This window comes from Suillus subalutaceus, assembly GCF_016647625.1.
Source record: "Suillus subalutaceus strain FC151 chromosome Unknown DFJ58scaffold_11, whole genome shotgun sequence".
Lineage (NCBI taxonomy): Eukaryota > Fungi > Basidiomycota > Agaricomycetes > Boletales > Suillaceae > Suillus > Suillus subalutaceus.
This window is the reverse complement of record NW_024540260.1, coordinates 195,267-222,999: the sequence shown is the minus strand read 5'-3', so window position 1 is coordinate 222,999 and position 27,733 is coordinate 195,267. Positions and strand designations below refer to the sequence as shown.

General features: G+C 48.6%; 9 protein-coding genes across 9 annotated transcripts; 6 read left to right on the top strand and 3 right to left on the bottom strand.

Annotated features, from left to right (window-relative positions):
* Positions 1 to 80: 80 nt before the first annotated feature.
* Positions 81 to 5,561, top strand: DFJ58DRAFT_742349 (SNF2 family N-terminal domain-containing protein). Its single transcript, XM_041387189.1, has 31 exons — positions 81 to 221; positions 274 to 404; positions 468 to 545; positions 596 to 945; positions 1,001 to 1,061; positions 1,112 to 1,242; positions 1,300 to 1,327; positions 1,378 to 1,846; positions 1,897 to 2,001; positions 2,052 to 2,067; positions 2,116 to 2,195; positions 2,245 to 2,326; positions 2,381 to 2,634; positions 2,688 to 2,798; positions 2,854 to 2,868; positions 2,925 to 3,047; positions 3,099 to 3,137; positions 3,192 to 3,233; positions 3,290 to 3,334; positions 3,384 to 3,464; positions 3,519 to 3,790; positions 3,846 to 3,885; positions 3,933 to 4,148; positions 4,201 to 4,226; positions 4,278 to 4,727; positions 4,778 to 4,786; positions 4,844 to 4,877; positions 4,905 to 4,942; positions 4,993 to 5,056; positions 5,104 to 5,262; positions 5,315 to 5,561. The coding sequence occupies exons 1-31, from the start codon at positions 195 to 197 to the stop codon at positions 5,327 to 5,329; spliced, it is 3,591 nt and encodes a 1,196-aa protein (XP_041248768.1). The 5' UTR covers positions 81 to 194; the 3' UTR covers positions 5,330 to 5,561.
* Positions 5,562 to 5,701: 140 nt separating this feature from the next.
* DFJ58DRAFT_854105 (uncharacterized protein) lies at positions 5,702 to 7,654 on the bottom strand (the record flags this gene model as incomplete). Its single annotated transcript, XM_041393864.1, has 13 exons — positions 5,702 to 6,166; positions 6,223 to 6,271; positions 6,324 to 6,546; positions 6,617 to 6,719; positions 6,779 to 6,838; positions 6,888 to 6,965; positions 7,020 to 7,048; positions 7,095 to 7,108; positions 7,162 to 7,190; positions 7,250 to 7,345; positions 7,397 to 7,416; positions 7,469 to 7,501; positions 7,558 to 7,654. 13 exons carry the CDS (start codon positions 7,652 to 7,654, stop codon positions 5,825 to 5,827), a joined length of 1,173 nt encoding a protein of 390 aa, XP_041248767.1. The 3' UTR covers positions 5,702 to 5,824.
* A 1,006-nt stretch (positions 7,655 to 8,660) lies between these two features.
* On the top strand, positions 8,661 to 9,967 carry DFJ58DRAFT_764966 (ribosomal protein S7 domain-containing protein). The gene is made up of 6 exons (XM_041388728.1): positions 8,661 to 8,885; positions 8,941 to 9,078; positions 9,131 to 9,236; positions 9,290 to 9,430; positions 9,484 to 9,585; positions 9,635 to 9,967. Exons 1-6 carry the CDS (start codon positions 8,809 to 8,811, stop codon positions 9,674 to 9,676), a joined length of 606 nt encoding a protein of 201 aa, XP_041248766.1. The 5' UTR covers positions 8,661 to 8,808; the 3' UTR covers positions 9,677 to 9,967.
* Positions 9,968 to 10,430: 463 nt separating this feature from the next.
* On the bottom strand, positions 10,431 to 12,707 carry DFJ58DRAFT_42242 (uncharacterized protein). The gene is made up of 4 exons (XM_041380326.1): positions 12,483 to 12,707; positions 12,384 to 12,420; positions 11,578 to 12,317; positions 10,431 to 11,522 (listed from the first exon to the last, which is right to left on the bottom strand). The coding sequence occupies exons 1-4, from the start codon at positions 12,545 to 12,547 to the stop codon at positions 10,727 to 10,729; spliced, it is 1,638 nt and encodes a 545-aa protein (XP_041248765.1). The 5' UTR covers positions 12,548 to 12,707; the 3' UTR covers positions 10,431 to 10,726.
* Positions 12,708 to 17,916: 5,209 nt separating this feature from the next.
* Positions 17,917 to 19,946, bottom strand: DFJ58DRAFT_42231 (uncharacterized protein). Its single transcript, XM_041380321.1, has 2 exons — positions 19,179 to 19,946; positions 17,917 to 19,040 (listed from the first exon to the last, which is right to left on the bottom strand). The coding sequence occupies exons 1-2, from the start codon at positions 19,741 to 19,743 to the stop codon at positions 18,118 to 18,120; spliced, it is 1,488 nt and encodes a 495-aa protein (XP_041248764.1). The 5' UTR covers positions 19,744 to 19,946; the 3' UTR covers positions 17,917 to 18,117.
* A 675-nt stretch (positions 19,947 to 20,621) lies between these two features.
* DFJ58DRAFT_764954 (uncharacterized protein) lies at positions 20,622 to 22,573 on the top strand. The gene is made up of 3 exons (XM_041388727.1): positions 20,622 to 21,885; positions 21,943 to 22,175; positions 22,241 to 22,573. The coding sequence occupies exons 1-3, from the start codon at positions 20,780 to 20,782 to the stop codon at positions 22,363 to 22,365; spliced, it is 1,464 nt and encodes a 487-aa protein (XP_041248763.1). The 5' UTR covers positions 20,622 to 20,779; the 3' UTR covers positions 22,366 to 22,573.
* Positions 22,574 to 23,274: 701 nt separating this feature from the next.
* On the top strand, positions 23,275 to 24,329 carry DFJ58DRAFT_42201 (uncharacterized protein). Its single transcript, XM_041380317.1, has 4 exons — positions 23,275 to 23,543; positions 23,596 to 23,747; positions 23,801 to 24,080; positions 24,133 to 24,329. The coding sequence occupies exons 1-4, from the start codon at positions 23,308 to 23,310 to the stop codon at positions 24,242 to 24,244; spliced, it is 780 nt and encodes a 259-aa protein (XP_041248762.1). The 5' UTR covers positions 23,275 to 23,307; the 3' UTR covers positions 24,245 to 24,329.
* A 548-nt stretch (positions 24,330 to 24,877) lies between these two features.
* DFJ58DRAFT_42207 (uncharacterized protein) lies at positions 24,878 to 25,639 on the top strand. Its single transcript, XM_041380318.1, has 2 exons — positions 24,878 to 25,037; positions 25,101 to 25,639. The coding sequence occupies exon 2, from the start codon at positions 25,117 to 25,119 to the stop codon at positions 25,519 to 25,521; it is 405 nt and encodes a 134-aa protein (XP_041248761.1). The 5' UTR covers positions 24,878 to 25,037; positions 25,101 to 25,116; the 3' UTR covers positions 25,522 to 25,639.
* Positions 25,640 to 26,860: 1,221 nt separating this feature from the next.
* On the top strand, positions 26,861 to 27,647 carry DFJ58DRAFT_714022 (uncharacterized protein; the record flags this gene model as incomplete). The annotated part of the gene is made up of 4 exons (XM_041383973.1): positions 26,861 to 26,951; positions 27,004 to 27,099; positions 27,162 to 27,351; positions 27,398 to 27,647. 4 exons carry the CDS (start codon positions 26,861 to 26,863, stop codon positions 27,645 to 27,647), a joined length of 627 nt encoding a protein of 208 aa, XP_041248760.1.
* Between the last annotated feature and the right edge of the window lie 86 nt (positions 27,648 to 27,733).

Here is a 27,733-nt window from a genome sequence, read left to right as displayed (position 1 = left end):
TTCCTTGGAGTTTCTGCTAATGTACTCGGGTGTGGTAAGAGACAAGAGACGCGTATCACGTAATCAGTGGCGCGTCGCGTCGCGGCGATGGCGCCAAAGTCGTGCAAATATACTGCTTTCCTGCCACTGCAACGCCACAGAGAAGTTAGAAGCTAGTACAACGCGTTCAGAAGACACCTACGTGTTTACTGTCAATGACGCCGCCAAAGCATTCTATCGATGTGAGCATTAACGTTGTCCATTGTGCTGACAACACGGCTTATAGGAGCTTAGTATAGTAGGAGCACCCGATCGGTTTGCAAGGGCCCCGCTCCTTGCAATGGCTCCCCAATTCCGGTCGGAAGCTTGAGATATGGGCAACTTGTTCCAGGAGAATATGGTGAAACAGTTGCCTGGCGTCACTGGTAAGCAGTGCTTCTATTTACCGTGCATTACCGAATGTTTATGCTGACTACAAAAATTCACAGGGGATGTGTCACTCCGGATATCTTGAGAAGCCTTGCAGTGGTGGACCAAAGCACAATAATCGGCTTTGGCAACATTCGGTAAGAGATCCCCTATGGTGTGCACGTTGGGTTTGTATTAACTTCTTCAGTCCGGAGGATCAAACGAAGGTCCGGCGAGCGATTGCGAACCAACGAGTGGATCCAGCGGATATTCCTCAAACTGCCAAAGTAGCTACCCCTGTTGCTGCTCATGTTGCACCTTCCACCTCCCAAGCGCCTGCTCCGAGTCGGAAAAAGCGCAAAGCTCGATTTGAGCAGGCAATCCCGACAAACTCCCGGCTGAGTTCTGTAAAGCCGACTATACGGGCCACCTGTAATCCCATCATATACAATATTGAGGATGATGAGGATGATGAGGTCACCATCATTGAAGCCGACCCTGTAGATGTCTTGTATTGCACCTTGAGTTCCAGTATTGTCGGTGTCCAATACTACAATGGTGAATCTTTCCGCAGATTTTCTTTACATATGCATTCGCTGACATGGTTTCCAAGGCCTCGTTGGTCCTGGGGAGGAAGTCAGGCTAGTTAGAGACCCGCAAAACAAATACGACAGGTATTTGTAGCAAAGTATCGATATCGAGTTGAAGGCTAATGTTGCTCCAGGAATGCCATTGAGGTCAAGAATATTGGGGGTACTAAGGTTGGGCATGTACCGAAGCAGACGGCTGCGAAGCTTGCCCCTCTGTTGGATCGCGGCGCGATTACAGTTGAAGGTGTGATGCACGAAGGAAACTGTAAGTCTGTTGCATATACAATACAGGCAAGATTCCCTGAAACAATAAAATACCTAGTGTCTGGATTTAGCTACTCACTATCGATGTAGGGATCTGTTACATTACATGTGTCGGAAGAATGCTCACTATTCACAGGACACTGAAGATTTATGGTCCGTCTGACAAGAGAGACCAGCTAGAACCCCAGTTAATTTGGGCTACTCCTCGTCAGCGCGGATTTCCACCTCGCGGAGTAGGAGGCGCGGCTGGACAAGTATCATCTACTGCATATGCTGCTGCAGCTGGGCCTTCAGCAGCAAGTTCTTCATCCACATATCAGCCGTCGTCGAGCCAAAGGTATGGAGCCACAGCAACGCAATCGAAGTCCCAGCAAGATGCTGTTAAAAAGCAGCAAGAGGTCGTTAGAAAGCATCTCGAAGCTCTGCAGAACGCATCTGAGCTCAAACAGATGTTGGGCAGTCTAGAGAAAGTAGACAATGAAGGAAGACGTGCCTCTCTCCTAGATGCGTTATGTTCTGTCGACGACATTCTTAATCTTCCGGTCCATCCCGCACCCCCTGGCGTTGCCAATGGTGATTTGGTTGTTGATTTACTCAAGCACCAGGTAGGTGATGTCGCTTATGTAGGTTTCATCTATTTGATTCTCGCATGCAGAGCCAAGCGCTGCAGTGGTGTATCGATCATGAATACCCGTCTTTGCCAACCAAGGAGTCCGACAAGCCAGTTCAGTTTTGGCAGTACAGAAAAATTGGCTCGAAGGTGAGTTAATTTTGCTTCTAAGCTTTCAGTCATTCATTCAACTATATCAGCCCCATTATTTTAACAGTTGAGTGTGTGACGTCGCTTGCTGTACTTTGCTCATCGATGTGGTAGTCGCAACGAAAACTCCTCAAGAGATATCGTCACCTCCTCTGCTGGGCCGCGGCGCCATTCTTGCAGATAGTATGGGGCTGGTCAGTAGGACTCTCAAACACTTAGACGTGATATTAAGCTTGCATGCAGGGGAAAACGCTTTCCATGCTGGCTCTCATTCTTGCAACTAAGAAGGACATTCCTACTGATCATTCGAAGAGCACGCTTATTGGTAACGTCTTTTGCTTTCTCATTCGAGGGTCTTTCTGCTGATTAAGGATACCAGTCGTTCCACTTTCGGTCATATCCAACTGGGAGAAACAGATTGAAGAACATTGTGTCAGGGGTGCAATCTCAAGTTGCACCTATTATGGTGCAACACGCGACATGTCACCTCAACAACTCTCGCAGTATGATATCGTCATCACCACTTACCAGACGGTCACTGGAGAGTCCGACGTTTCTGCAACCATGGTTGGTGATGGACCATCTAAGAAGAAAAAGAAGGTTGAGAGGGCGCTGTTTGACGTGAAGTGGAAGGTGAGTGAATAATGACATGGACACTAGTTGTAACCTATCTGTCGTTTAATTAGCGAGTCATCCTTGACGAAGGACACACGATTCGTAATCCGAAGACGAAGATGGCTAAAGCTGTTTGCAGACTCACGGCCCAACGCAGATGGGCATTGTCTGGCACCCCCATCGTGAGTGTACAAATTTCGAATGCCAAATGGTTCATCTACAATCCCGTATTTTCAGATTAATTCTCCAAGGGTGTGTTTCCCGAAGCCATGGTGGAAGAAAGTTGACTAAACCACAAATACCTGCAGGATCTTGGATCTATCTTGACCTTCCTTCAGATTTGTCGTCCACTCGACAAGGAGGACTTTTATAAGCGCCTGCTCCTACGTCCTCTGAAAGATGGAGATCCCTCTGGTGCAGAATTGTTGCGAGTGAGTAGTCTACCACCCTGTGTCGAATCCTACTGATCACTACGGCTGTAGGCTCTGATGAGTCACGCCTGTATTCGTCGCACAAAGGAGGTGAGGCACTGCAGATTACAGACGGACAATTCTGATCGAATCTGGGTTTCGTAGATGCAAGACAGATTTGGGAAGCCACTCGTGCCTTTACCTCCGGTAGTGACGACTGTTGTTTGCTGCAAAACATACAGTGGCTCTAATTTCTCCGTTAGGTCGACATTACTGTCATTCCGGTTCCACTGGGAGATGAAGCACGAGTAAGTTTTCTCTGCTCTTGCAACATCGGCCACACTCAATGTCATATAGGCTCTCTATGATGCCATTGGGTCAGTCTCTCAGCAGCGAGTGGAGAAGTTCATGAACCAACAAGGAGGGATGACCACTGCGGTACGTATTCATTGATCGTAAGGACAATTGTGTTGACTTGGGTTCTCCTTATAGTTCACGACAAACGTCCTTAGTATGTTAACACGGCTACGACAAGTAGCTCTGCATCCAGGCCTTCTTCCTCCGAACTACTTGGAACAACTTCGTGCTACAGAGGATAACGAAGAAGCTGCACGTGCCACTCTCCCGGTTACTCAAGATCAGAGGCGTCTTCTGCAGAGTCTCCTCGCCAAAGCTATTGAAGATAGTGAAGAGTGTCCTATCTGCTTCGACGTCCTAAACGATCCAAGGATCACAGCTTGTTCCCACCCTTTCTGTTTCGCATGGTTAGGATTTGTGATAGTCCTCGACAGCAACAGTATTCTAATTTAATTTCCCAAGCATTTCTGAAGTGATTGCCAGAGATCCGAAATGTCCTATGGTACAGCTATGTCTATAGCAGTCTTCAGTTTGCTGACATATCTCTAGGATCGCCGTACCATTGGAATGGGTGATTTAATAGAACCGCCACCTCTCACTGAACTTACTCAACTGCCTGTTCGTCATGATGAGAACGAAACTTATGATAGCACACTCCGAACCGGATCGTCTGCAAAGATCGATCAGTTGATCCACCTACTCCAACTCATCCCCGGTGAGGAGAAGAGCCTTGTTTTCTCCCAGTTTACTTCATTCCTGGATAAGGTATGCCTGAAGCCTCAAGGCGTTGTAATTATGCTCATGTCACTGCATTTAGATTGGCGAGGCCCTCGAGGAGCATGGGTATGATCTTACTACTAATCGCTTTTCAAGTTGACGTTAATTGCGTTGTAGCATCCCGTATGTGCGGTTCGATGGTCAGCTGTCAGCAAGGCGACGGAAAGAGGTCCTTGAGCAGTTCTCTATTCCGCTTGAAGCTGAAGAGGATCTGGCGGTCGACATCGAGACCCCCCTTCCGCTACGCAGAAGACGTACGTCGACACAAACAACTTTAGTGGAAGAGGATGTCCTTCTGGAGGACGATGATTCCAGCTTCATCGTAGATGATGCTGACGATGATGACGACGACTTTGAGGAGGACATCTCTACTATGGCAAAGAAAGGCAAGGGAAAGTCGAAGCCTAAGAATAAGGGTAAAGCGAAAGCAACATACGGCCCACGAACCGGCCAGAAAGCTAGATTCGATGGCTCCTCTTTTGGAAGCAGGATTCCCAGAGTGATGTTGATTTCTTTGAAAGCTGGATCATTAGGTCTGAACCTAACTGTCGCCAATAATGTTATTTTGTAAGTGTTGTGCCCTGGTCGCTGAAACTTCAATTTACTTGGTATCGTAGGATGGACCCGTGCGTTTCTCCATGGTAGCTAATTCCAGCGAACTGACCTTGATCCACCCGTATTAGCTGGTGGCAGGCAGGTTCTTCAGTCTACCCTTCTGTAGCAACAACTTAACGTACATAACAGGAGGGTATTGAAAGTCAAGCAATCGACAGATGTAATCGGTGAGCTGCAGCACGTGTCTTCTCCCATTAACCAAACTGACTTGAAGAAGTATTGGACAAAAGCGACCGGTTCACGTTTACCAGCTGATCGCCGAGAACACTGTCGAATCCAAAGTACGTTGGCTGAATTGGGTGTTCTATCTTACTGAAATTTTCATTAGGTCATCGAGATACAAGAGAGAAAGAAGCTTCTGATTCAACAGGCAAGTGTTGATGACTACTTGCTGGCTATGGCACGCTTCACTGATCGCACGTTTAGGCGTTTGCTGGAACCAAACGTACGGAGACTCCGAGACAAAAGAAAGAAGCGAGATTGCAAGGTACGTGTCTGATCACCGACGACACGACAGACTTTTGAGTAAGTCTTTCTAGATATCCTCGAATTGATGGGTGGCATTCGCCAGCAACCTGGACATCAAGCTTGATGGGTTCGAGTTATTTCCCCGGCAATGCATTGCTTAGTCCCATGATTTCAATAATTCCGCCCTTGGAACACTATTACGAACACCTAATAGTTGAAACAGTACTTATCAGTCCCCACCTATTATTGGACAATGGATGGTCAACGCACAATGTCATATAGAGTAATTGGGATAAACCATATTTTTGGCGTCGGCTTTGATGTCCGGAACCACGACTTCATCAAAAATAGAAATCAGGTGTAAAAGTGGAAGAGAGGTATGCTGTTGAGACCGATTTATCTGTCGTGCATTGGGCAATCTTCGTAGTTGCTTCCTCACGGCCTCATTGTCAATTTGCTCGCAGTTGCCCCCCCAGTTGGAAAGGGATCGACGTGATGCTCATACAATATACAAATGAACCGAACAATCAATGTGGTATAATCGTGGGGAGTGATAAACTTTTGTAAAATGCATCTGTACACTAGTGGACGACAGTAGGAAGAGGACTGCTACATGACCTGTTTGCTTCCTCCATGAGAACGCGAGAGCTTTCCCCAGATCCAGAGCAAGTTGGAGAAGAAAACTCAATCTCTTGAGTAAGCCGATGTTGACCTTGCATCACCTCGAGATCATAGGTGCTAACCGCAGAATACAGGGTTGACGGGCCCTCTCTGACACCGAAAGAGTCTCTGATTGGGGATGAGTCTAATAGCTGCAAGCCTTCAGAATCAGACACTGCTGATTTGAGGTCCAGAACCATCCGACATCCAAGGATGATTTCAATGACAGCCGCGAACCCCTCTGGAGCTTCGAACCAGTTATACTGTCATTGGAGTCATAAGTTAAAGGAGCGTCAGTCTGGAGCAGGATTATGCCTACCCCTAACCCTTGCCAGATTCCCGCATTCACAGCGTTCGCAACGAGTATGCTATCGGGTGCGGTCATGACAACGGATTGCAGATATAATAGACCCTACTCACCAGAAAAAGTAATGGACGTTGCCATACACGAGAGCATCAACAAGGTCTTTTCTCTCCATGCGGAAGATGTCGAAGCCAAATCTACCGCGTTTGAAACCAATGCTGGCTGCAAGCACGAACAGAAATGTTCCAAATACAATATCAGGCAGCCACACGTACGCAAGCGCAGGCGGTGCTTTCATGACGGCACAGATTCTGATACCTGGTATTGGCTCATTTGTATCTAGAAAGTAATGTCAACGTTGGAGCAATTGTGCGGATCAGTGGATACTTGCTGGTAGTCATTGCCATACCTATTCCCAAACAGATAGACATGACTATAACCTCTATCGTAAATCCAATCGCCATGGCAATTAGGACTTTTCGAGATCGACGGTATAGAGCGTACACTCGGAGCTGCAGTATGACTGAACAAAGGTCAGTGGTTTTATCTAAAGAAACAAAACATGTCTCACGCTGAACTGCCCAAAGAACGCAGAAACTGGGCCACCCTTGAATGTTGAGGAAAAAAAAACCTGAATAGCCTTATCAGACTTGGCGTCATAGCTGGAAATTCCTGCTCACAGCTAATGACATTGTTTTGGCATTAAGGTGGGGTGAACGGCTGATGCAATAATGATGTTCGTAATATACAACGTACAACTAGAAGGTGTTCAGTTCCCAGAAATGAGCGGATGCGAGTAATAGAAAACATACATTTCTAGAAGTGTATTCGCTCATAAATGCTGATAAGGACGTCAGTCAGTGATGATTCGAGGGCAGGATTACTACCTGCAGCACTGAGACTACACAGAAAGTTAGTGACTGTATTGTTCGTTTTTAACAAGAAAAAACTCACAATAGGAGTGCGCCGCCACCAAATCTCACCTAACTGACGTTCAAAGGCATTCTACAAGTATGAGAGCAATCTTACAATGATATATAACACGTTGGACGATCTCATCGGCCGTCTCTACGATAGTAGTCTTGAGCAAGTCAGATCCTGCATATACTTGACGAAGACGGACCCATATGAACTTAACCTAACGAGGAATGAGACAGTTGAACACACACGACAACGAATATCACTGCACCTCTCGATCGAGCGTGAGCACTGACCAAAAGCGTTAGCACGAACTGTTCTCGATACGCACCCTGAGACGCACAGTAATCATAACAGAAAATGATACAAGGACACACTATTATGTATCAAAAAGTAAGTCGGGATGTCGACCAAAGCATGTCTAATACTCACGCTGGCAGATACGAGTAACCCACACATTGTAAGCAGCATGCGCATAAGCATGAGCATAAGCTTGCGCGTCATATGCGAGGACTTCTGAACTGGACATGATCTATGTTGGTACCAGAATGTCCGAAAGCGAGATGTGTTGCTGAAGGGCCAAGTCTGTTGAAGAGACGACGAGGGACGTTGGTAGTCCTGCGGAAACGTTGGAAACGAGTTCGATCGGACACCCTGAATGCCAGCCAACTTTAATCAGGTCATCATGCTTTTCGAAGTCAACAATTAATGGAAAGTAGCTGCAGAAGTTTGATCAGAAAGGAATTTTCGACACGAATAAGACGTAATCAAATCCGTTTATCCTTATTACAAAGGTTCACGTACGTTACGGCCCACCGCGCCCATTACGACCTTTCGCAACCACGTACTCAATGTGCTCGCTCTCAGCTTCATCCATCGACATCGTGTTGTAAACATACCCCAACATACAGCGGTTCTGTTCAGAAGTACGAGCGAATCTCTCAGCTATGTAGATGGCACTGCAGATTGATGTCAAGGACGAGGCAGTCGAACATATTTTTCAACCTGCCCATGTAAGAGATATCTCAGTCTGTTATATGAGAACGTATCCCCGTCGCCCGAGGCCACGAGGGAGTGGACATCACTTTAGACTGCATAGAAGCCGGTCAGAATCAGAATGCCGAATGCCCCATATAGCATAGTCTGCAACAAGTGCCAAGGTCAAATGTAAAAGCAATCACTCATGCTGGGCACTCGAAATAAATACGAGGTTGTATATGTACGTACCAGAAAACATGATGTTTAATGGAGTAAAGACCTGCAACGACGTTCCGAGCATTCCTCGCTACGCTAGACGGAGACGAAGAACTCTCATCATATCTTGCAGCGCCAGAAGACAAAGAACAACTTATCATCGTAAGATGTTGGAACTTTGTTCAGAAGGTAAACTTGAAACAATCTAAACAGAAATCGAATCAGTTTAATGTCATAACGTTCACGAATCCGCGATCTGCTCGGAGATGAGGCTGCCGGCAAAGCGGTTCGGTTTGGAAGATGGACGTGACCGCATGAGGTTGACACGAGGGTTGTGACCCATATGGCAAAACTGTACAGTTCTCGGCTTTTGCCGGAGGGCTGGCAAACCTTATTCTTATGTGGTGACACAACAGGAGCAAACAGCCGCTCATCGTCGCGCAAAAGGTCCAAGGCCACCTTGCATCAAGATCCCTCAAGCACCTCAAAATGGCCACTACCCTTCCCAAGGATGTTTCAAAGCTCGGTCAGGAAATTAAATTGTTTGGAAAGTGGGACACCCAGGAGTACGCTTATACTTGGTCGGCGTATAGTCTTTATATTGACGTGATTTCGGTCCAGTGTCGAAGTGAAGGATATTTCCCTCACGGACTACATCCAAGTCCGCCATGCTGTCTACTTGCCCCACACTGCTGGCCGTTATGCCAAGAAGCAGTTCAAGAAGGCACAAATGCCCATCGTCGAGCGATTGGTTGACAGGTGCGCCAAAGATCCTTCCACGAATGTGTAGATGCTGAAAGTTGGCCTATAGCTTGATGATGAAGGGCCGCAACAACGGCAAGAAGCTTATGGCCGTCCGCATTGTTGCACATGCATTCGAGATTATCCACCTCCTCACCGACCAGAACCCCATCCAGGTCTGTCGGGCGGAAATAGCTACCCAACTCTCAAGGTGTTAATCAATACATAGGTTCTCGTTGACGCTATTGTCAACACCGGCCCTCGGGAAGACTCCACCCGTATTGGTTCTCAGGGTACCGTCCGCCGTCAAGCCGTCGATGTCTCACCCCTGCGGAGAGTCAACCAGGCCATCTCCCTCCTGACCACCGGCGTAAGCATACCCCAACCTCCATAATTATTGTCACCCAATTAATCCGATATCAGACGCGGGAATCTGCCTTCCGCAACGTAAAATCCATCGCCGAGTGTCTTGCTGACGAACTCATCAACGCTGCCAAGGGTTCTTCGAACTCTTACGCCATTAAGGTAAATTAATGTCTTTGTCGGTAATTGTGGCCTCATTACCGTCCAACAGAAAAAAGATGAGCTCGAGCGTGTTGCCAAGTCTAACCGGTGAAAACCGCTACTCGTGTACTTGGGAGGACTTGTGCAGTCCGAGTGTGACTGCTATGGGCTTTCTGGATATTCATTTTTTCCGCTTCATTATCAACGCTGCGCTCATGCTGCACCCATGCTTCTCTATGTGTATGTTAACCTCAATGACATTATGCATGCACATGATCCCGCACCAACAGAATGGGTGGTTATATTCATGGAACGTTACCACAACAACAGAGAAAGTTAACGCGTTAACGTTTGAACACTGCCTTGCATTTGAACATGTCACCGCTTATGGAGTTACTTATCTCACATAGATCGGACCCAGACCTGATCGCGGAACTATTCCGTGCGCCCTCAAAGCCAAATTCCAGAAGATTGAATTAGATGTACAAATGAGCAGAGTAATTCTCAACCCCAGGGATAAAATGAGATATGCACCCCATGCGAACTGATGGGGGCGCGGGGACCAATCCATCTCAGCCTCGAGTGTCCTGTCTTCGACGGCACTCGGTATAGTAAGTAAAAGTACATATGTACGTTTTATCTCCTTCAACAAACAGGAAAAGAGGACCGCGTTGAGAGGACGAGAGTCGTAGATCGGGATAAATACAAGGAACGAGAGGCCAGTGCTAATTGCGGTGCGATGAGAATGCAGGTGGCGGTGACGATGCAATTAGCACATCCTCTCGACCCAATGAACAAGGGTCGGCAGACCAGCAGGGAAAGGGACGGTCTCGGCAGGCCACTGGGCCAGGGCAGAAGTGATATCGATGACAAGTTGATATGAGTAATAATACAAGTTTGATCTAAAGTTGAGAGCGCTAAATGCACTGGTCTGCAGCAAGGGTGCTACGAAGGGTTGGGCGAGGTCGCTAAAGCGTAGGCAACGTCCATTGAGCTGGCGCGATAGGGCGAGAGATCCAGAAGGCTTGAAAACCTTCTCCGCAATGAAATCCGAGAAAATCCATCCAAGATCTTCCGTGGATTGCAAGTAAAATCATGACTCCAGATGATGATGCCGACAAGAAATGAGAATCGCGTGGAATGGTATGGCTCTTATGGCTTGCTACCGGAGTACGGATGCGTGTCGGGATGAATCGCCTGTTATCGGTCCAGGAGCGGGCTTAGGGACGACGCCGGCAAGTCCGAGATAGCCAATGTCTCGGCCGAATTCCTTGATCATGGCTTTACCCATCAGGCAAACCCAACCGAGACCCTCTCCAGTTACACACTGGCCAGGCCAGAACAGTTCCCCTTCTTCATCTTCAATGTCAGGCTCGTGTTCTTCGTGCGCAGTCAGACTGGAACTCATCATCCGGGCAAATGTCGTGGGATAATGGCGTGCCAATATGGGCAGGGTCAGAGTGCGTTGAGCAAACTCCATACAGTACCCCGCGGCCATAACGCCACCGGATAGCTCTTTGACGTTGAACGTGAGCGCGGGATTAATGGTCGCCGTTGCCTTGGCGGCTGCTTCGATCATGTTGTAGCTCGCGCTTTGACCCTTGGCTGTCTGAGGCAGAAGACAATGCATATACTGTGGGAGTGCGGTAGAAATTGGAGGTGCTGGGCGGGAGGGAGCGGGCGAGTTGGCCATACTGATACTATTAGAGGTGTTCACACTCGGAGTGCCGCTCGCACTGTTGTTTATAGGTGTGGAGTTTGCACTATTGGCAGGAGCTATGCTTGCGGGAGAAGGAAGCATTGGTGGTGTGGGCTGTCCGTCCGCTTTCTCCGCATTGCTGCTGAGCATCGCCATCTCAGCCTTCATTTTTGCCCATATGCGGTCCATTTCGGGTTCTATGACCGTCTTTGCTGAAAAAAAGAACTTTCGCCCGTGGATGAATCCTTCAATCATCCAGCTGTGTGCGTTAAATGCGTGAGCAGAACGGAAAACCACAGTAAGGGGGTGCTTACATCAAGCCCAAGAGGGCTTTTTCACGATCGCCGATCGTATCAAGCTCAGCGATCCATTTATTTTTACACCACCCGAGGAATGCCTCGATGGTAGCCCAAGTCTCACGGAAGCATGATTTCCTGCTGAAATCCTTGCTCCACAATGAGTAGGTGAAGCATACAAGTGCGTCTACGAGCTCGAGTCGCGCAATGAGCCCTCCATGCTTATGGTATGGGGAGTTTGGAGCCGGTGGGCTAGCCAGTGGACGGTACTCCTTGTGTGTAGCAGGATATGTCGACCAGAAGCGAGCATCGCCTGAATACTTGAGCTTCCTACCATAGTTGTGGTATTTATCATGCATTTCATCGAAGGAGGCGAGTGTTGGACGTCCGCGCCGCGGACGCCGCACAGGCACAGTGGTTGACAGAACAGCAGGCGCCGGACCCCGAGGCGTCACGGCAGTGGTATCTTCTCGTACTTCTCCATCCTCTGATGGCTCAGAACGCAAGTTGAATGAAGGAACTGCGTTTGAAGACCTGAGCGGTTGTGAAGGAGGAGGTGGTGGTGGGTGATAATGATGATGGTGATGTGAGGAGGGCTTCTCTGGCAGCCCGTTGGTTCTAGAACGCTTGACGACATCATGTTCCAGTGAGGATTCATGCTTTCTCTTAATGGCTGGTGCGGTAGGGGAGTTTGACCGGGATGCGGGGGGTGACGGTGGGAGGTCTGGTGGCAGCGGTGCTGCAAGAGGACCCAAGATCTACAATGGCAGCAAGAAAGAGTTTAATTATGTTGAACGATTTTGTAAATTGAGATGTTGAATGACCTCAAGACTCTTTAAGAGTTGCTCTCGGGACAATCTACTGAAGAGATAGGATGACGAAGGGTGAGAATTGGGGAGCATGAGGCAGAGAAGTTGACTTACCGTTTCTTCATCTTTTGGAAGGAAGTAGAGGACGAAGCCGACGAGGAAGACGACTGGGAGGGCATTGAAGAGTGATGGAGTTAGTGGGAAGAGAGAAAGCAGTGGCCAGCGCAACAATGGCTGGTAAGTTTGGGTGACCCGCTAAGACGGAAGCAGAATTTGGTAATGCCTTGCCAGGTCACAGCGCTTATGGCTTTACATTCTTCTTAAACTACCGGTCCTTTTTTCATTCCTCGTTACTGTTTCATATGGTTGTATATATCATGATTCACTACAAGCTTATTTACTTGTTTCATTCTGCATTCATGCACAGCAGACGACGTGTTTAACGGTTGTCGTCCGTGTTGTTCATTGACATGGGGCCTGGCCTGGCCAGTTACGCCATGCATAGCCTCCTTGGTTTTATTGGGTGAAGCTTCCAAAAACTCCCTGTCCAATATTATCCACTCGGTACCATCAACTAAGTACCTAATCCCCTTCGGCACATGGGATTGACATTCACCGACCGCTCCTCTCCGAGCACAACGTAGGGCGCATCCTACCTACGTGACGGTCGCTCTTTACGGCGATAGGGTCATGTGGATGCACATGAACAGTGAGAGAGAGGTAAACGGCACGTTTATATATCCACATCCAACACGTTGATTCAGATTCAGCCGGCTTCCATGACGGGTCTTGCCAAAGTTCGAATTGGAACTGCTATTAGCCACCTTTCATATATATCTACTTTCGGTGAATGACCCCGCTCATTCCCATAGGAAAGGCTGAGGACTGCCAAATTCGCAACCACCTTCAATTGCAAGGTTCCATGCTTAGCCAGAACGATGATATAAATGCCACGCCTTTCGCGGCCCTCCATCTATGGTGTTCGACGTAATCCCCATCAGTATGCACCTATTCATGTATACAGACGCACATGCGTCACTTCCCCGCCCCTTTAATCAATACCAAAATTACTCTCTAAACATCGCTCTTCAAGCCATTGGGGTTCACACATGTCTCGCCTACTACATACGCGACACATGTTTCACTTAAAAGTAGCAGCATGTTCTGGCTCAGGAACATGATCCAGATTCCACTCTGAGAAATATAGTACGATTTGTCTTCCATATATATAGATCGTGCATGCTTGACATATAGTTTAATTCTCCAAAGGTGCCACATACCAATCACCACTTACGGGAGAATGTTGTCTTCCCTGGGACTGGAACACCATACAAGTTCTTTCTATGGGGAAAACGTTACATAACTTCTGAAATAAGAACAGTGTAGCTGCTGCCTTCAAGTGACAAATCTTAGCATTCAGGGGGTTGGCAGCGTGGTTGGCTTAATGCAAACGGGAAGCCTATGATAGGAGCCCGGTGCGACTTATCGTGCCAATCTCATCTAAGCGAATTGATAGAACTTGACATACCGGCGACACCTTTGAACATCCGCCTGATTCAACCCACTGGCATTTCTGGTCATCCTTGGAAAATGCAGTCAACCTAGTGTGTGCAAAATACATACCTTACACACAGTTAACTCCGCCAGGCGGCTCGAATTGAAGGAAGGACCTTTTATTCGCAACAAGGTAATTGGCTTGCTATTAATATCCAAACCTCGCTATTCTCCCGCGGCGGTAGCTTCATCGAAGACCACTCGATCTCAGCGTGACTTCATATGATGATAAATGGTGCCGACCATACCCGAGTCTAACCTTCCTTGGGGACCCATTCCAAAATGGTCCATAGAATGATTTCGGGAAAATACTAGAGACTATCGCCGGGTAATCCTTGAACGACCTGTAAGACACCAAGTGCGGGCCACCATAAATCACCGAACTATCAGCGCTGACCCACTAACCCTACGAGGGAACAGCGCTGTCACATTTCTTACCAAGGTTCGTTCTCCGGACCGGGGACTGACAGGCGCACCGTTCCACCAGTATGATGGTTGCGTCCTAGAAGTAGTTCTTTCAGTTATTGGTAAACGGCGTCTTCAAATTCCACATAACTTGACCCCCTACTGAGGTCCAATGGCCTTTGATCGCCAAGCACAGCTAACCACGGCCAACTTGGTGAACGCGATCATAGCGTATGGATGCAGTGTCGTGGGAGCGGTACCGGAAAGCGCACGCGGTTTGCCGGCGATGCAGTCGTCAATGTCAGCCACCATCGATGGGCCATGAGCGTCCGCGTATAACATCCCTTCCCTGAGCATCGGTAGGCAATACAACTTGACATGCGGCGTGCGGAAATTGGAACCAAACGGTTTGATATCTGATGTCGGTGAATTTCGATACTCTCAGGGGGTCCGCGGATAGGTTTATGCAAAATTGGTCATCGCGTTAATATGCGTCATGTTAATTTGGACCCCGGCAGTTGGCCACGGTGACACTGCCGTTCATAACGCCTAGCCAATTCGCTCGCGCTAAGCCGAGCAATATGTATTTCTTCCTAAGCTTCGCGGGAGATTAAATTCTCGAGCGTCATTCTGCACCGTTGTTGCATGTAATTGTGCATGCAAACGTTACGATAGTCAGCGGGGACTGTCATATCTGTATACGTTTGCGTGATAAGTCTAATGGGGCTGTGGCGTGAATAGGGTAGGAACTTATCGCTGTTATCACCCGCCATTCGGTCTTCGTTTCGCCGGATTGAATGCAAAGTTGACAACGCATATCCTTATCTTCTACCTTTATCTGCGTTGAGTTAAAAAGGTATGCGATTCCTTCGCTACTGTGGACCGATGAGAATAAGTAGCATTCAAACTTCCATTCTACGAAGAATGCCCAACCGAGACGAAGAGATGCATGTCAGTGGTATGTCCTAATAAGCAAGTATTGAGAGTGACCGAGGGTTGAATTTGAAACCCAATCGAGAAAGAGAATCAATTCGAAGTAGACGTAATGCGCTCTTCTCCGGGGCGCAACCGCAGCACGACACTTCAAAGTCGTGTCAGCGCCGGCTGGTGAGGGGCACAACAACGTATGGGCATCAAGGGGGACATATGACAGAATCGGATGTCCACGTGAATCCAGCTTGCAATAGCCTGAGGGAGAAGCTCGCCAATGATCCCCGCACCAGATGTAACCCTAACGCTGGGAATCTTGCCGTAAATCGATACGTCGGCATGAAAACCGAACAACGAGAGACATTTGGGCCAGAGGTCCGGTTGAAAGCGGTAAGAACGTTTGAACGCCACTCCGTCGAACCGTAGACCAGGACAGGCAAAACGTTTTTTATAGAGTTTGGTGTTGTGATATTATTCCAGACTGAGAGCCGACGTTTTGGTGCAAGAACGAACGAACGTTCATAGAGGCATTCAGGTTTGCGGAGTCGTTGACGGGAAGGCTGTGTCAGCAGGAGATAATAATGATGAGAATCCCAGTAATACAAGAGCTCCCAGTATATCATTGAATGGTATCAATACGCCCCAGGCTTGCGATAACGTTCAGGGACCCAGAGGTATTTCATGTCGGCATAATATCGTGACAGGCGGTGGCTGGGGGTGAGTAATAACGCCAAATCCACAGATATCTCGTTCTAGTGTGTGGCACGATCGTAGAACCATAGAGCAGTAGACAGAAGCTTTCCGTACGAGCATCTGACGATCGGTCCTATTGTCTTCGCGGCCTAGTGAGGATGGCCCATGTAGTTAGAATATGCAGCTATGCCATCCGAGGGTAAAAACAGGCGCCGTGACATCATCGTGGCGGTGGGGAACGGGATACTGATAACTTGAGTATATGCGTGCTGTATGGCGTATCGAGAGCGTGATTTCTTTTTCGAGGCATCTTGGATAACACAAGGCACTTGACGAGGCGATGATAGCACCTGTCACGGTTACACAACGGTCATATCCGTCCTAGGCAATGCTAGCATGGAAAGATCCAAAATCTTGTGTAGGTCCGGAATGTAGGGACGCATCCTGTATTCTTGAAAAGGAGTTCTCCTTCGGGGTAGCCAGGGGAATGGAGCGCCACGGTGTCACAAGCTCAAGTAGGAAAAATTGAGCATGCAGTATTATACCGTACACCACCACCTCGAAGTGCATATACCTCAGCAAAGCGTTCCATGCCCTAGGTTAGGGGATCCAGCAAAGGTAGCTCTTTAAACCCATCGGACGCCGTTTTCAGGCTCAGAGTTCCAGTGTGGGATTCGGGGATATGTCGGGCACGGCGTCGATGACCGTCCACCATCCTGGTAGATATCGTGCGCCGCGGGCATGGACTGCCGCATTAATATTGACGATCCACCATCTTGGCGGATATTTCAAATGAGCCGTTAGCACGTCTCAGTTATCAAGGTTAGTCTAGGACAGTCGCCCAAAATAAACTCCTTCGCTAAGGAGACGTAACAACCTCAGACTCAAAAGCTGAATTACATTCCAAACCCGCTGTGAGATGTAAGACCACGATCAAAGAAACAAACACATACTTACATTCAAGTCCAAGTCCCAGATTAATAGTATCGATGATCAAACGGTAAGGAGGCAACGTCTTATAGGAGGCTAATTTAAACGCAGCCTGAAACAGATCAAGGCAAGAGATACAGCCATAATTGCCAATTGAACTCGAGGATCCCGTCAGGTGAATTTCAGCAGCATCAATGTAGTAGATCCGGAAGTGCATGTCCTCTGTTGTGATCGGGATCATCGTGGGTCGTGGCTATTTGAGATTCGGGTTTCCGTACGGCAGGTAGGGTCGCAGCCAAGTCACAGCCTGTCGCAGCGTGATCGAACGTTAATGTGCCATTAGCACATTCATGTGTAGATCTCTGAGAGACATACATACATCTGGTCGCAGTCCATGACGAAGGCAGGAGCTTCGCAAAGTTTTGCCAAAACGTGACGACAAACTCACACGCACGTGACTTGTCACATCGCGTCTCATCGACGCGCCGGCGCAACTCGCGAGCAGATCCTTTGTCTTGGCACGATATTAACGCACAACGTGAAAATCAAGAAATATGATATACACCGCTCTCAGCTCTGCAAGTGTGCAGCCTGAGCTCCAGCTATCTATAGGTAGCAGTCGTAGTAGTACATATAAACCAGTATCATCCCTGCCGCTACAAGGGCGATCCAGCTCGCCATGTATACACCTGCCATGTGATCACACACACAGAACAAGGCCAGAAGACAAAAGGAATCGAGAAAAAATGATAGTGATGGTGACAATGACAAAAAAAAAGGAAACGATAGCAGCGCGACAACAAACGATGGGTTCTTGCCCTTCACAAATCCAGTAACTGTGCACCTGAGCGAGAGAAAAGTTTGATCGGAAATGAAGAGGGGGAAGGGGAGAAGAAAAGAAAAGAAAGAAAGCTGGGAGATGATGGTGGGAGGATAAGGAAAATTAAAATGACGAGAATAGGAAGAAAAATGATGATGCAACAACTTCTCAGTCCTGAAAATCGATGATAGTACATTCTACGCATTCATTCCTTCAGATGCTTCCTTCCTTTCGTTAATCCTGATCCGATGGGCCAGATTATCCTGACCAATGACGAAGCGCGATGCTTGTGCGATATAATGTGATGTGATGTGTGATGTGCTCCGGTACTCGATGCAATTCGTGATATCATGGTTCGGTCCCTCCAGTGCGTTAGAAATCCATTGATGTATTGAAACAAAAAGAATCTGTGCCAAACTAACGCCTGCGCGTCCTTGGGCGCGAGCGTGACTTTGGTTTAGGCACAGGAGGTGCGGGAGTGGCATCTGCGTGCTCGCCGCCTTCCTCAGAATTGGTATTGGCCGAGTTGGTTCTCTTTGGTGGGGCCCTGGACCTCGGCTTTGCACGAGAAGCTGAGGTGCGAGATCTCTTGGCGGGAGCAGATTTCTCCTCCTCAACTTCTTCATCGTCTCCCTCGTCCTCGCCGGTATTGTCAAGACGCTTGACAGCTGTATCAATGCGCTTAACTTCCTTGTTCGCACGGCCCTTCTTTGTTTTTTCTTTGTCTGGCTCCTCCTCGCAAACAGTGCTACTTCCAGCGCTTTCAGCGCCCTCCACGGACTCTGCCGACAACTCCCGCGAGTGGATACGCGTGAGAGTAGTCGCCGAAGACGCCGGTGAATCACCTTTCTTCCGCTGGCTTCTACGCGGCTCTGGTGAGACAGATTTCTCGGCATCTTGTGCTGGGACAGGGATTTCGACGAGCTCGCGCTTGGCTGCGCGCGTCAGCATAAGCACTGGTTCCGGTTCCGGTAGTTCGGTGCTAGCTTCGACCTCATCGGGCACATCCTCTGTCTCCGGGTTGTCAGGAGGGGAGAATTCTTCCGGTTTCCTCGGGCTCCTGGCGGTCGTAGCAGTCCTGCGCGTCCTTGCACGCTTCCTGGGTGGAGGAGGCATGAGGAGATCGTCGTCATCATCTTCGATGACTTGCTCTTGGATCATAGTGGGTTTGCGCTTGCGCAGACTCATGCGGGTTTCGCTTTCAGATGGAACGTATGCGGCGTACCAGGGTTGGGAAGATAGGGCACTGGAATAGGCGTGTTGGAGGGAACCAAGAATCCATAGATTGTCTTGGATGGCTATCCAGCCGATGGGTGAGATGATGGGAGTGGGTGTTGTATCTGAAGCGGATGTTAGTACATGATTGACAGAGTCACACTGAGTGTAATGGAAAGTGGAATCGATGCGCATCAAAGGCGAGAACGCAGGAAATATGGTATAGTGAACTACATAAGAACGAACATGTCTAGTAGACTCACCGAGTACACTCTGTACAATGGCTGCAGTGTTCTTCTTCTGTTCCTTATTCCAAAAGACCCAATGCGCAGGGTGCATCGGACGATAGAACACGGCGAGAGCAGCAAGCGCTAATACTCTACTGTCGCTTGGGAGCTCGGGTGCGGCAGGTGGTGCACCGGCAGCAGCACTGAGAAACTCGCGGACGGCGGGTAGCATCACAGTGATGACGCCGTTTGCCAGGACACCAGGTGCCACCTGTAGGGGGTGTAAAAATGACTGCTTTGTGGGTGGGGGCGGGGTGGATTCTTGGGAGAGGACACGGAGAGGGTCATACCGCGGGAATACAGGCTTTGGGGGTGTGCGGGGTGGTATGGATGGAGTATTCTGTGGACCATCTGGGCGAATTGAGGAGATTGGGAAGCGAGAGGGATGGATTGGGTAGTCGTGAAGATATGTGGGGTTGGGTACATTGTTCATTGTTATAGCCAGGACCTCACGATGACGGGGATACGTTTGAGGGCGAGACAAGGATTGAATCTGAGGACAGAGAGAATCAATAGTTGGCATGGAGAGCGTGGAGGTCATGCTCGTGATATAGAGTCCCAGGAGATGATGAGCTGATGGTGGACTAGATTTAAATGTTTAAGATGGGTTGTACACGCGATGAAAGGATGTTTGATAGAGTCAAGAGTCAAAAGGCTACAATGGCAGTTTAACGTCAAAGTGAGTGAAATAATGTAAAGTAAATGCAGGGCTATTGCAAGCTTGGCTCAGCCCGCCGGCTGCACGCCACGCCTCGCACATCTTTCCCATTTCAGCTTCATCTAAAGAAACACGCGGCGGCTAATTCTCCCACAAAGCAACAGCTAATCCGACATAATGTTAGAACGATCACCATGGCTTGGTTGCTCACTAAGTACTAATTCTTTGCAACCCGCCTCCGTCGCTAGTCTCAACACCGCTGTAGTCCATCTGTCTCATGACTCTCAAACTACGTTAACCGGAACAATTTACACAGCTGTAAGTACTATTTTGGTTTTACATCTAATCTTATCAAATTATCATCATGATCAGCTTGATCTGCTAGACCGACTTATATCCGACCAAAAATTTGAATCCCTCAAGCTGCTGCTATCGTACGTATGTACACATCATATCACTTAGTATATATCGGATCGGAAGAATCATATCGATCAAGACTTGATGCCGAACTATAAGCATGCTGCACAATTTTCGTGGACGTGGTGTTAAGAGGCTTCACCAATATTAAAAGCGAGGACGTACGTCTAGGTCCAAGGGCAATTTACTCGGCCTTAACAACCAAATCAGTCAGGGGGCGCGATACCTGAAGTAACATTAATATTCGTGCACTTAGTTACTAGTCTAGTACTGTCCATGAGCATACCAGAAAACAATTCAGTATAAAAGGAACATTGATCGTCTGTACATGTTAGGCCTGCGGCCGCCCTGCGCGAAAAACTACATCCTCGAGCCTCGAGGAAACTGACAGGCAATCGTTAGACCCGATTACCAAAACAAGAGGTAATAACTATCGGGCACAGCCACACATAACATGCTGCACCTGACGCGCAGTCACTAAAACTGCTTCCATCTGGCCTCAATGGAACAAGAACGTGTGTCGCCTCCAAAATCAGAGCCGACCCCTGGCATCGTTCCTCGCTTTGTCAGGAGCTTCAGCAAGGCCAGCGCTACAATACTAGAGCAATCGACGCCAACCGCTCATGCTGACGCCCTGGGAGCTTTATCGCCCTCCGCATCAAAACTTCCAAAAGCGAAGATAAACACCATAGACAATTGGTTATTGAAGTATGCCCGCAAGGCGAAGAGGCCAGAATTTCCTCCATCCTCCTGGTTCGTAGAGGGAAGTAATCAAGGTCAACAACCGATCACTCCCACTGCTGCATCCCTTCCTGCTCCCCCCATCATTGATGATGAGATCCAGGAGGCAGGCAGCAGTGCGACTGCTGATGTGATTCCATTTGATGGTGGAGAAGTCGGAGTTGAAAGCGAACCACCAGAACCTGACACTCTCGCTCGAAAAATCCAAGCTATGATAGCATCATTGCCCTCCATGCCATCTGGGCTACCCACGTCTTTTCCTCCCTTTCATACTACACCATCTGGAACACCAGTCATAGATTCCAATGACAACCCTTCGATATCTTCCCCAGGATTTCCTGACTCAAAGTTGACGACATTCCTCACTTCATTCACCGTCATGAATGGGTCGGTCGATCGTGGGAGAGAGTCTGTTTGGTCTGTGTTAGACCGATTGCGATCCCCTCTAACGAAGAGGGATGGCACCACTGAGCCAAATGCAGAGGAACCGCGCACTGGCGCGGAGTATGAAGATGACAATGGATCAGTGATGATGTACGGACCTTTAGAGCCCACGGAGGACTCGGAGATAGAGATCGCGCGCTCTGAGATTGTCTCACTCAATGGAGATGGAGAAGAGATCCGCACGCCTCAGCTGACTTTCGTTCCCCTTCCATCAGAGTCAATCGAACAAGTCCTCGCCCAGAGCGAGAGTTCCGATAGACGCAAGGGGAAACAAAGGGCAAGCCCTGAGCAGTTTGCATCCAACAGCAGAGTCGAACCAGAGGACACGACTGCTCTTGGTGTAAATGAGCAAGTTGAATATCGTGTCTGGCTCCCATCGCCCACAAAAATATCCATTCAGGCGATGTGGTGGGGGTTCCGAATGTAGGCGTCTTTACTGATATAATCGCGCACTTTCAAAACTAATGTGGCTGATATTAGTTACCTTCCACCCCCTGTGCTCGATGCTCTCAATGATAAACAGCTTGAAGCTGCGAAACGCGCTGCCTTAATCACAACTGCATTGAAGTGGCTACTGGATCATTTACCTATCACACTCATGCCACCACAGCTGCGTACCCCGATGTTTTTTCTCCGCCGACTTGTACCATACCTTGGCTATATCGGAGGCTTCATTGCCTGGAGCTGGTCAGCAGTCAAAATATTTGATAAAGGTACCTGTTCATCAACGTGACCGAATCATAACTGATCGCTGTCACAACGTTTCCATCAAAACTAGGGTACGGAATAGTTCTCACTGCCACTTGGCTCCTTCCAATCGCCCTCATACCGGGATCGTGGGAGGCGACCGACTTTCCAGCGTTGCAAGCGGAACCACAGACCCCCGCTTGGTCGAAGTATTAACACTGATCTTGTTGTTCGATGTTTCTTGGACTTGCGATTTTTTTGCTGCTGTACATAGGGACTGTATTGTTATTCTGTAGCTGTGTATATGTGTCTTGTACTTGCCTCAATTATGTGTGTTTTGAGTTACATATGTCTGATTTCCTCTACTTTTCTCTACAACTTGTCCGGCAAATTACATTTTATCGATCGAACGTTTTTGTCTGACCAATGCAAACAGTGAACATACTCAAGGACTTGTCCCTCTATCCCAATCCGAGGGCGAAAGTTTTAACAGTCGCATTAATGAACTGCACTATCTGTTTCATAATGCGTGCCAATTAAATAAATCAACGCAGAGCTCGAAATTCTGTTCGACGAGACGTTGAAAACCGCATGTGATGAGTCCATTCAAGTGGGCAGGTATCGGTGCCATTTTCGCGTTCATCCTCGTCTGGAAAGTGTCAGTTGATGCCTTGCCCTCCAACGCTAGCTCGAGCTCCTGTAATTCCCGCGGCCGGCCTATACATGTCTTAGATTTGACGACTGTAGGGGGTAAACTGTCGTCTGGCTTCAGGGTAGACAGCGAGAGTCGCGCTTGCACAGGCTTGCACACAGAAAAGAAATGCAGGTCACTAGTTGGCAACAAATACAACTAAGTCCTGGATCCACTACGGTCACCAATCACTAACAATCTCGTAAGTCAGGAAACCAGTGAGGATTTGAACGATGGCGCATATTCTGCTGCCTGGAGACACGAGCGCTTAGCTATCGGTCTACCGGCAGCCACTGCCCAGGTATAACTTGGGTATAACCAGATTTTTATTTCTATTTTGGATCCTTGTATTTTAAAAAACAAAGCACGGTCCCAACGTCACACCTGCCTAGTATGGGTGTGGTCACACCATGTAACGGAACGCTCCTGTCTTCCATAGATGGGTCTGAAATTTTCTGCTCGGACTCATGTATGTCACTACGACCGCCTCGGGCCTCAAAAAACGGAAGAATCGTGGATCCGACGCAGAGCATGATATACCCAGGAAGAAGAAATCGAAACAGGACGCGGGGAAGCCGTGCACCACACCTTCGACAAGTGAATTCCGGGTGACGAAAACTACCATAACGCTCTCTGTACCTCCAGTATTCGCCGGCAATCTACGCGCGGGTGTGGAGGAATTATTAGACAGCATGATCATGCGGTGAGTTGGTACATTTCGTAGACAAATTTGTGATACTGAACTGAATACATAGATATATCCCGTCCTTGTGCGGTGTTCTCTTGACTCACTCAAATTCACATTTCCCCAGTCCAACAGCGAGCATCAATGCCGACTGTCCTTTCGCGATTTGCGATGTCACTTTCGATGCTACGATCTGGAGCCCGGCTGTATCTATGAAACTTGGTGCGTGTTTTGTTTACCTTGTACCGCTCGAATCTAATAACATTCTTCAATAGTAGGTAAAATTATCCTATATTCTCCCGATCACGTCTCGCTACTCCTCCACCGTACGTTTAACGTTTCAATACCACGACGCCACATTCCGCAAGACCTCTGGGAATTCGAATATGGAGAAGGGTCATCCGTCGAGGAAGAAGGGGATGGAGGACTGAAGGGTGATGATGTTGAGGAGGCGGGAGGCGATGCGGTACCGGAGGCGAGCGGACAGTGGGTACACCGCGTGACGGGGACGAAGCTTGGCGGAACAGATGGGTATCTAGAATTTACGGTCATTGGGTGAGTGGATGTCATTTTCAATGAAAGGAACGTTGATCGACTTCTATGACAGAAAAACTGTGGCGAACGAAATGCTCTCCCTTCAAGGATCTATACAGCCAGATCCCTTTTCCGAAGAATACTCACAATCAGGCAAGAGCTCACGCAAAAAAAGTGTCAAATAATTTCGGATTACCGCTCTGGCGTCTCAGAGGCTTCGTACATAAATCGTTGAGGGCCCGTCCTCGACAACTCGTCCAACGCTTCTCGCGCTGCCAGTGTGTGCGTCGGTCACTCTCCAATGTTGCTATCTTCTAATGCACCCTGTCCTCGCTGTCTTCTCTTGCCAACGTGTGATCTCCTCCGTCCCTGTCCTCGCTCACCTTCACAAATTTGTGTTCAAATTCCAGTCTGACTGTTCTGTCCTTGGCCAAGAACCCTCGTCACTCGAGACCATTCCCTTCTGCAGTTTTGGCTTGGAATCACTTCTGATTTTTCGCCGTTACGTCGTTGTCGAGTGCAAATGGGACGTTGTGAGGCAACTCTGTCATGCACGACAGCCTTGCGTCGTATATGTGCTCTGCTGGGGCAGTGGGCCCTCGCCAGTCTCCGTTGCTTGTCAGGTGGTATTCTCGCACTGAGATGACATCGACTGTGCAAAGTACGGCTGGGTCCCAAGGCGCCTCCTCACACACTACATATCGTCTCTTTCCCATCTTTATCCCCTCGACGTTGTTGAGAAGCCGCTCATCTCCCGCTTAATTTCCTTTGGCTAGCATACCTTCCCGAATGGCTTGAAGACGGTCTGCTGCGGACTGCCGCCATCGAGTATCTCGTTACCATTTTTGAGTTGGCGCTTGGGACTCGGACGCTACTTTGTAAGTGCCAGTGATGGCCGCCATCGAATCTTTTTCGGTGTCTCGGTCAGCAGGAGCGTCGACGAGGGAGTTGTCACTTACGTGCACTAAGGAGTCTAAGGTGAGTAGGCACTAAGTTGTATCTCCTACAGGATACTAAATCCACACGTCGGCCTTGCTGTAGATATGTGGTGTCCCGCATGCAAACTAGTGTTTCAGGAGTAGTGCGATGGTCGCTTGTAATGTGCTTTGCCCTGTTGCAGCTGATTCTATTTCTCGTCTCATCAATATCTTCTCGCATTGATCTTGTCCTGATAGGCGACCACATGAATGCAACGAATCATTGGCCCGATGGCTGCGGTAATATCGTAATTCAGCTTGAGGGAGAAGCAGCTTTTCGTTCCTGCCGGCATCATTCAATGGCCGGCAACTATTCTCTCGGTACATTCGATTACACGACTTCTCCTGACCACTGTCATAAGTTGATTTGGCAACCATACGGACGCGCAGCTCTACATGTGGGCTGGCCAATATACACGCGAGATTATGCATACAAGCTGTCATCGGTACGGTCTGTACGGCCTATCCGAGTCATCGAGCGATGACAGAACAATACTGTCACATGCATTCTCATTGAAGGCCACTGCTAACACCAGATTCTTCCCATGTTCGCGCACTCTACGGCTGCGCGAGCTGGTACATATAGGACTGAATCACGGTTCATGACACTACGGTTAGTGTCGTTCTCACCTGTACAACCAGCCACATCATCAGGCAGACCTTACCCATTTGGCATGTTTAACTTGAAATCATTTATCCTAACTATTCTTAGCGAAGTGGTTAACAAGTTTGATATCTGTTGCAGGTTCGAAATCTGCCCACAATAGTTTTTCTCCTTGATTGCACCTCGGGCATGAGCTCATGGAGAGGTCATCGAACGTCAACCGTAAGAGTCATGGCTAAGCCGGTAACAGATTTGAAATCTGTTCCTCCCGGATTGTGGAGGTTCGAAACTTGCTGACAACAGTTTTTCTCTATGATCGCACGGAGAGGTCTTCGAACGTCAACCATAAGACTTAAGGCCAGGTTGTTAATAGATTCGAAGTCTCCTCCTGGATGGTGCAGGTTCGAACTTGACCTGCCGACAATGTTTTTTCTCTATGATCTGAATCCTGCGTATCATACTTAGTACAATGTCAATCATTTATTGGGGGCAACATCGAATTGCACGTGTCGTCGAATACTCAGTACATGTGGTGATATGTACTCTAACGTAAAAGTTCGGAAAGGACAGAAAACCTAGCGGGAGCTAGAAGCAGCCAAACTTGTTTGTCCAGTGTGTGCAAGACGCGGGAACCACCCTATGAGAACTGCAAGGTAGCCGATGTCTGAAACATGTTCAACGTCCAACGGGGAAGGAGATTCGTTACTAGTAGCTGCACTGATACTTCAAGTCTGCAACGTTACTGGGTGGCTCCGCCGATAACATTGGATGTCCCTGCTGGTGGCGTGCTGCTGCTTGAGGCGCTAGCATAGGCTTATTGGCGAGGAGGACGTGGTGGCTGCGTCAACTTATGCCTTTTTCCACTGTTAGCGGTGCGCTACGAGGCAAATTTGGGAGAACTTACATATTTGCCCCGCGTCGCACCACAAGAGGAATCCTGCGTGTGTGGGATGGCCCTCCCATGGGAGCAGAGAAGCCAGAAAAGGGGTGATTCACCAGCCTACATCTGCCAACGCAAAATGTAATAAAATACTAGTTTGCGTGGGCGCTAACCTCTCCAAACGGCTTCTCAATACCCGATATGGAAAGTAGTACTGTAGTTCAGAGGTCTGACGTCATAGTCTATGGTTCAGCAACATCGACGTCATATATAAACCCCATTCCTTTCATCCCCAACCCACATCCTCCTTCACCTAAACTATCACATCGATTTTACAAACATGTCTGATTTGAGCCCGGAACAAGCCCGCCTCGATCCCTACTCCAGCCTCGCAGAGAACACGAATCTCACTGTTCAGCAGAAGATCACCGGTACACATTATGTTTTACGAATACCTGGTTCATCGCACTGACGACTCCTCAGACTTGCATACCGTCATCAAGAATGCAAAGATCGGAATGCTCGTCACGCGTGATGCAAACGGGAACTTGCATTCCCGAGCAATGACTCCTGCTACGCGTACGAATCCAATCCTCATTGCATACCACTCTTCAGTCTAATATGCGCGTTGCCTTGTAAAGCATACAGCGACTTACAGCTGAACCTCGTGTTCCTTGCGAATAACGTGTCTCACAAGTTCGAGGAAATCGAGAATGATGCGCACGTCAATGTTAGCTTCTGTGACCCATCCTCCACAGACTGGGCGTCCTACTCCGGTAGAGCCAGAGTGACTCAGGACAGGGATATGATTAATAAGCATTGGTCCACGATGTGCGTTTAACTGCCCTATGCGTTGGCGTATTTTGACTGAGCGCAGGATTACCGGCTACATCGGCAACCTGAAGGATGGTACCCACAAAGGCGATAAGAATGACCCACGCATTGCCGTGATCGAGGTCATTCCGGATGAGATCAAGTACTGGATTACGAAGCACCCCTCTGCGGTGCGTACAGCGCAAGTCGCCTATGGCGCTGCCACAGGCACGGCTACGGCTCCTGGAGAGTTGCGCATCATCAGCAAGGAAGATGTCAGTGTTCATGCGAATGAAGAGTCGACCACGGTTTAAATGTTTGTCCGCAGGTTCAACTTGCGCAAGGACTTCAATCCAAGTAGTTCTTTTTCAGCCGTCATACTTGTACTACCCCGTGAGGG

Excerpts from the sequence above, each read along its gene's own strand:
- DFJ58DRAFT_742349 (XM_041387189.1), top strand. The coding sequence starts at position 195 with ATGACGCCGCCAAAGCATTCTATCGAT. Across the intron at positions 1,847-1,896 it reads TTGATTTACTCAAGCACCAG|AGCCAAGCGCTGCAGTGGTG; the intron begins GTAGGTGATGTC and ends TCTCGCATGCAG. Across the intron at positions 3,886-3,932 it reads GAGATCCGAAATGTCCTATG|GATCGCCGTACCATTGGAAT; the intron begins GTACAGCTATGT and ends ACATATCTCTAG.
- DFJ58DRAFT_764966 (XM_041388728.1), top strand. The coding sequence starts at position 8,809 with ATGGCCACTACCCTTCCCAAGGATGTTTCAAAGCTCGGTCAGGAAATT. Across the intron at positions 9,079-9,130 it reads GTCGAGCGATTGGTTGACAG|CTTGATGATGAAGGGCCGCA; the intron begins GTGCGCCAAAGA and ends GTTGGCCTATAG. Across the intron at positions 9,237-9,289 it reads CCGACCAGAACCCCATCCAG|GTTCTCGTTGACGCTATTGT; the intron begins GTCTGTCGGGCG and ends ATCAATACATAG.
- DFJ58DRAFT_42242 (XM_041380326.1), bottom strand. The coding sequence starts at position 12,547 with ATGCCCTCCCAGTCGTCTTCCTCGTCGGCTTCGTCCTCTACTTCCTTC. Across the intron at positions 12,421-12,482 it reads TTCCAAAAGATGAAGAAACG|TAGATTGTCCCGAGAGCAAC; the intron begins GTAAGTCAACTT and ends CTATCTCTTCAG. Across the intron at positions 12,318-12,383 it reads AACTCTTAAAGAGTCTTGAG|ATCTTGGGTCCTCTTGCAGC; the intron begins GTCATTCAACAT and ends CTGCCATTGTAG.
- DFJ58DRAFT_42231 (XM_041380321.1), bottom strand. The coding sequence starts at position 19,743 with ATGACCTCCACGCTCTCCATGCCAACTATTGATTCTCTCTGTCCTCAG. Across the intron at positions 19,041-19,178 it reads CATTGTACAGAGTGTACTCG|ATACAACACCCACTCCCATC; the intron begins GTGAGTCTACTA and ends CATCCGCTTCAG.
- DFJ58DRAFT_764954 (XM_041388727.1), top strand. The coding sequence starts at position 20,780 with ATGGAACAAGAACGTGTGTCGCCTCCAAAATCAGAGCCGACCCCTGGC. Across the intron at positions 21,886-21,942 it reads ATGTGGTGGGGGTTCCGAAT|TTACCTTCCACCCCCTGTGC; the intron begins GTAGGCGTCTTT and ends GGCTGATATTAG. Across the intron at positions 22,176-22,240 it reads AGTCAAAATATTTGATAAAG|GGTACGGAATAGTTCTCACT; the intron begins GTACCTGTTCAT and ends CATCAAAACTAG.
- DFJ58DRAFT_42201 (XM_041380317.1), top strand. The coding sequence starts at position 23,308 with ATGTATGTCACTACGACCGCCTCGGGCCTCAAAAAACGGAAGAATCGT. Across the intron at positions 23,544-23,595 it reads TTAGACAGCATGATCATGCG|ATATATCCCGTCCTTGTGCG; the intron begins GTGAGTTGGTAC and ends CTGAATACATAG. Across the intron at positions 24,081-24,132 it reads CTAGAATTTACGGTCATTGG|AAAAACTGTGGCGAACGAAA; the intron begins GTGAGTGGATGT and ends CTTCTATGACAG.
- DFJ58DRAFT_42207 (XM_041380318.1), top strand. The coding sequence starts at position 25,117 with ATGCAAACTAGTGTTTCAGGAGTAGTGCGATGGTCGCTTGTAATGTGC.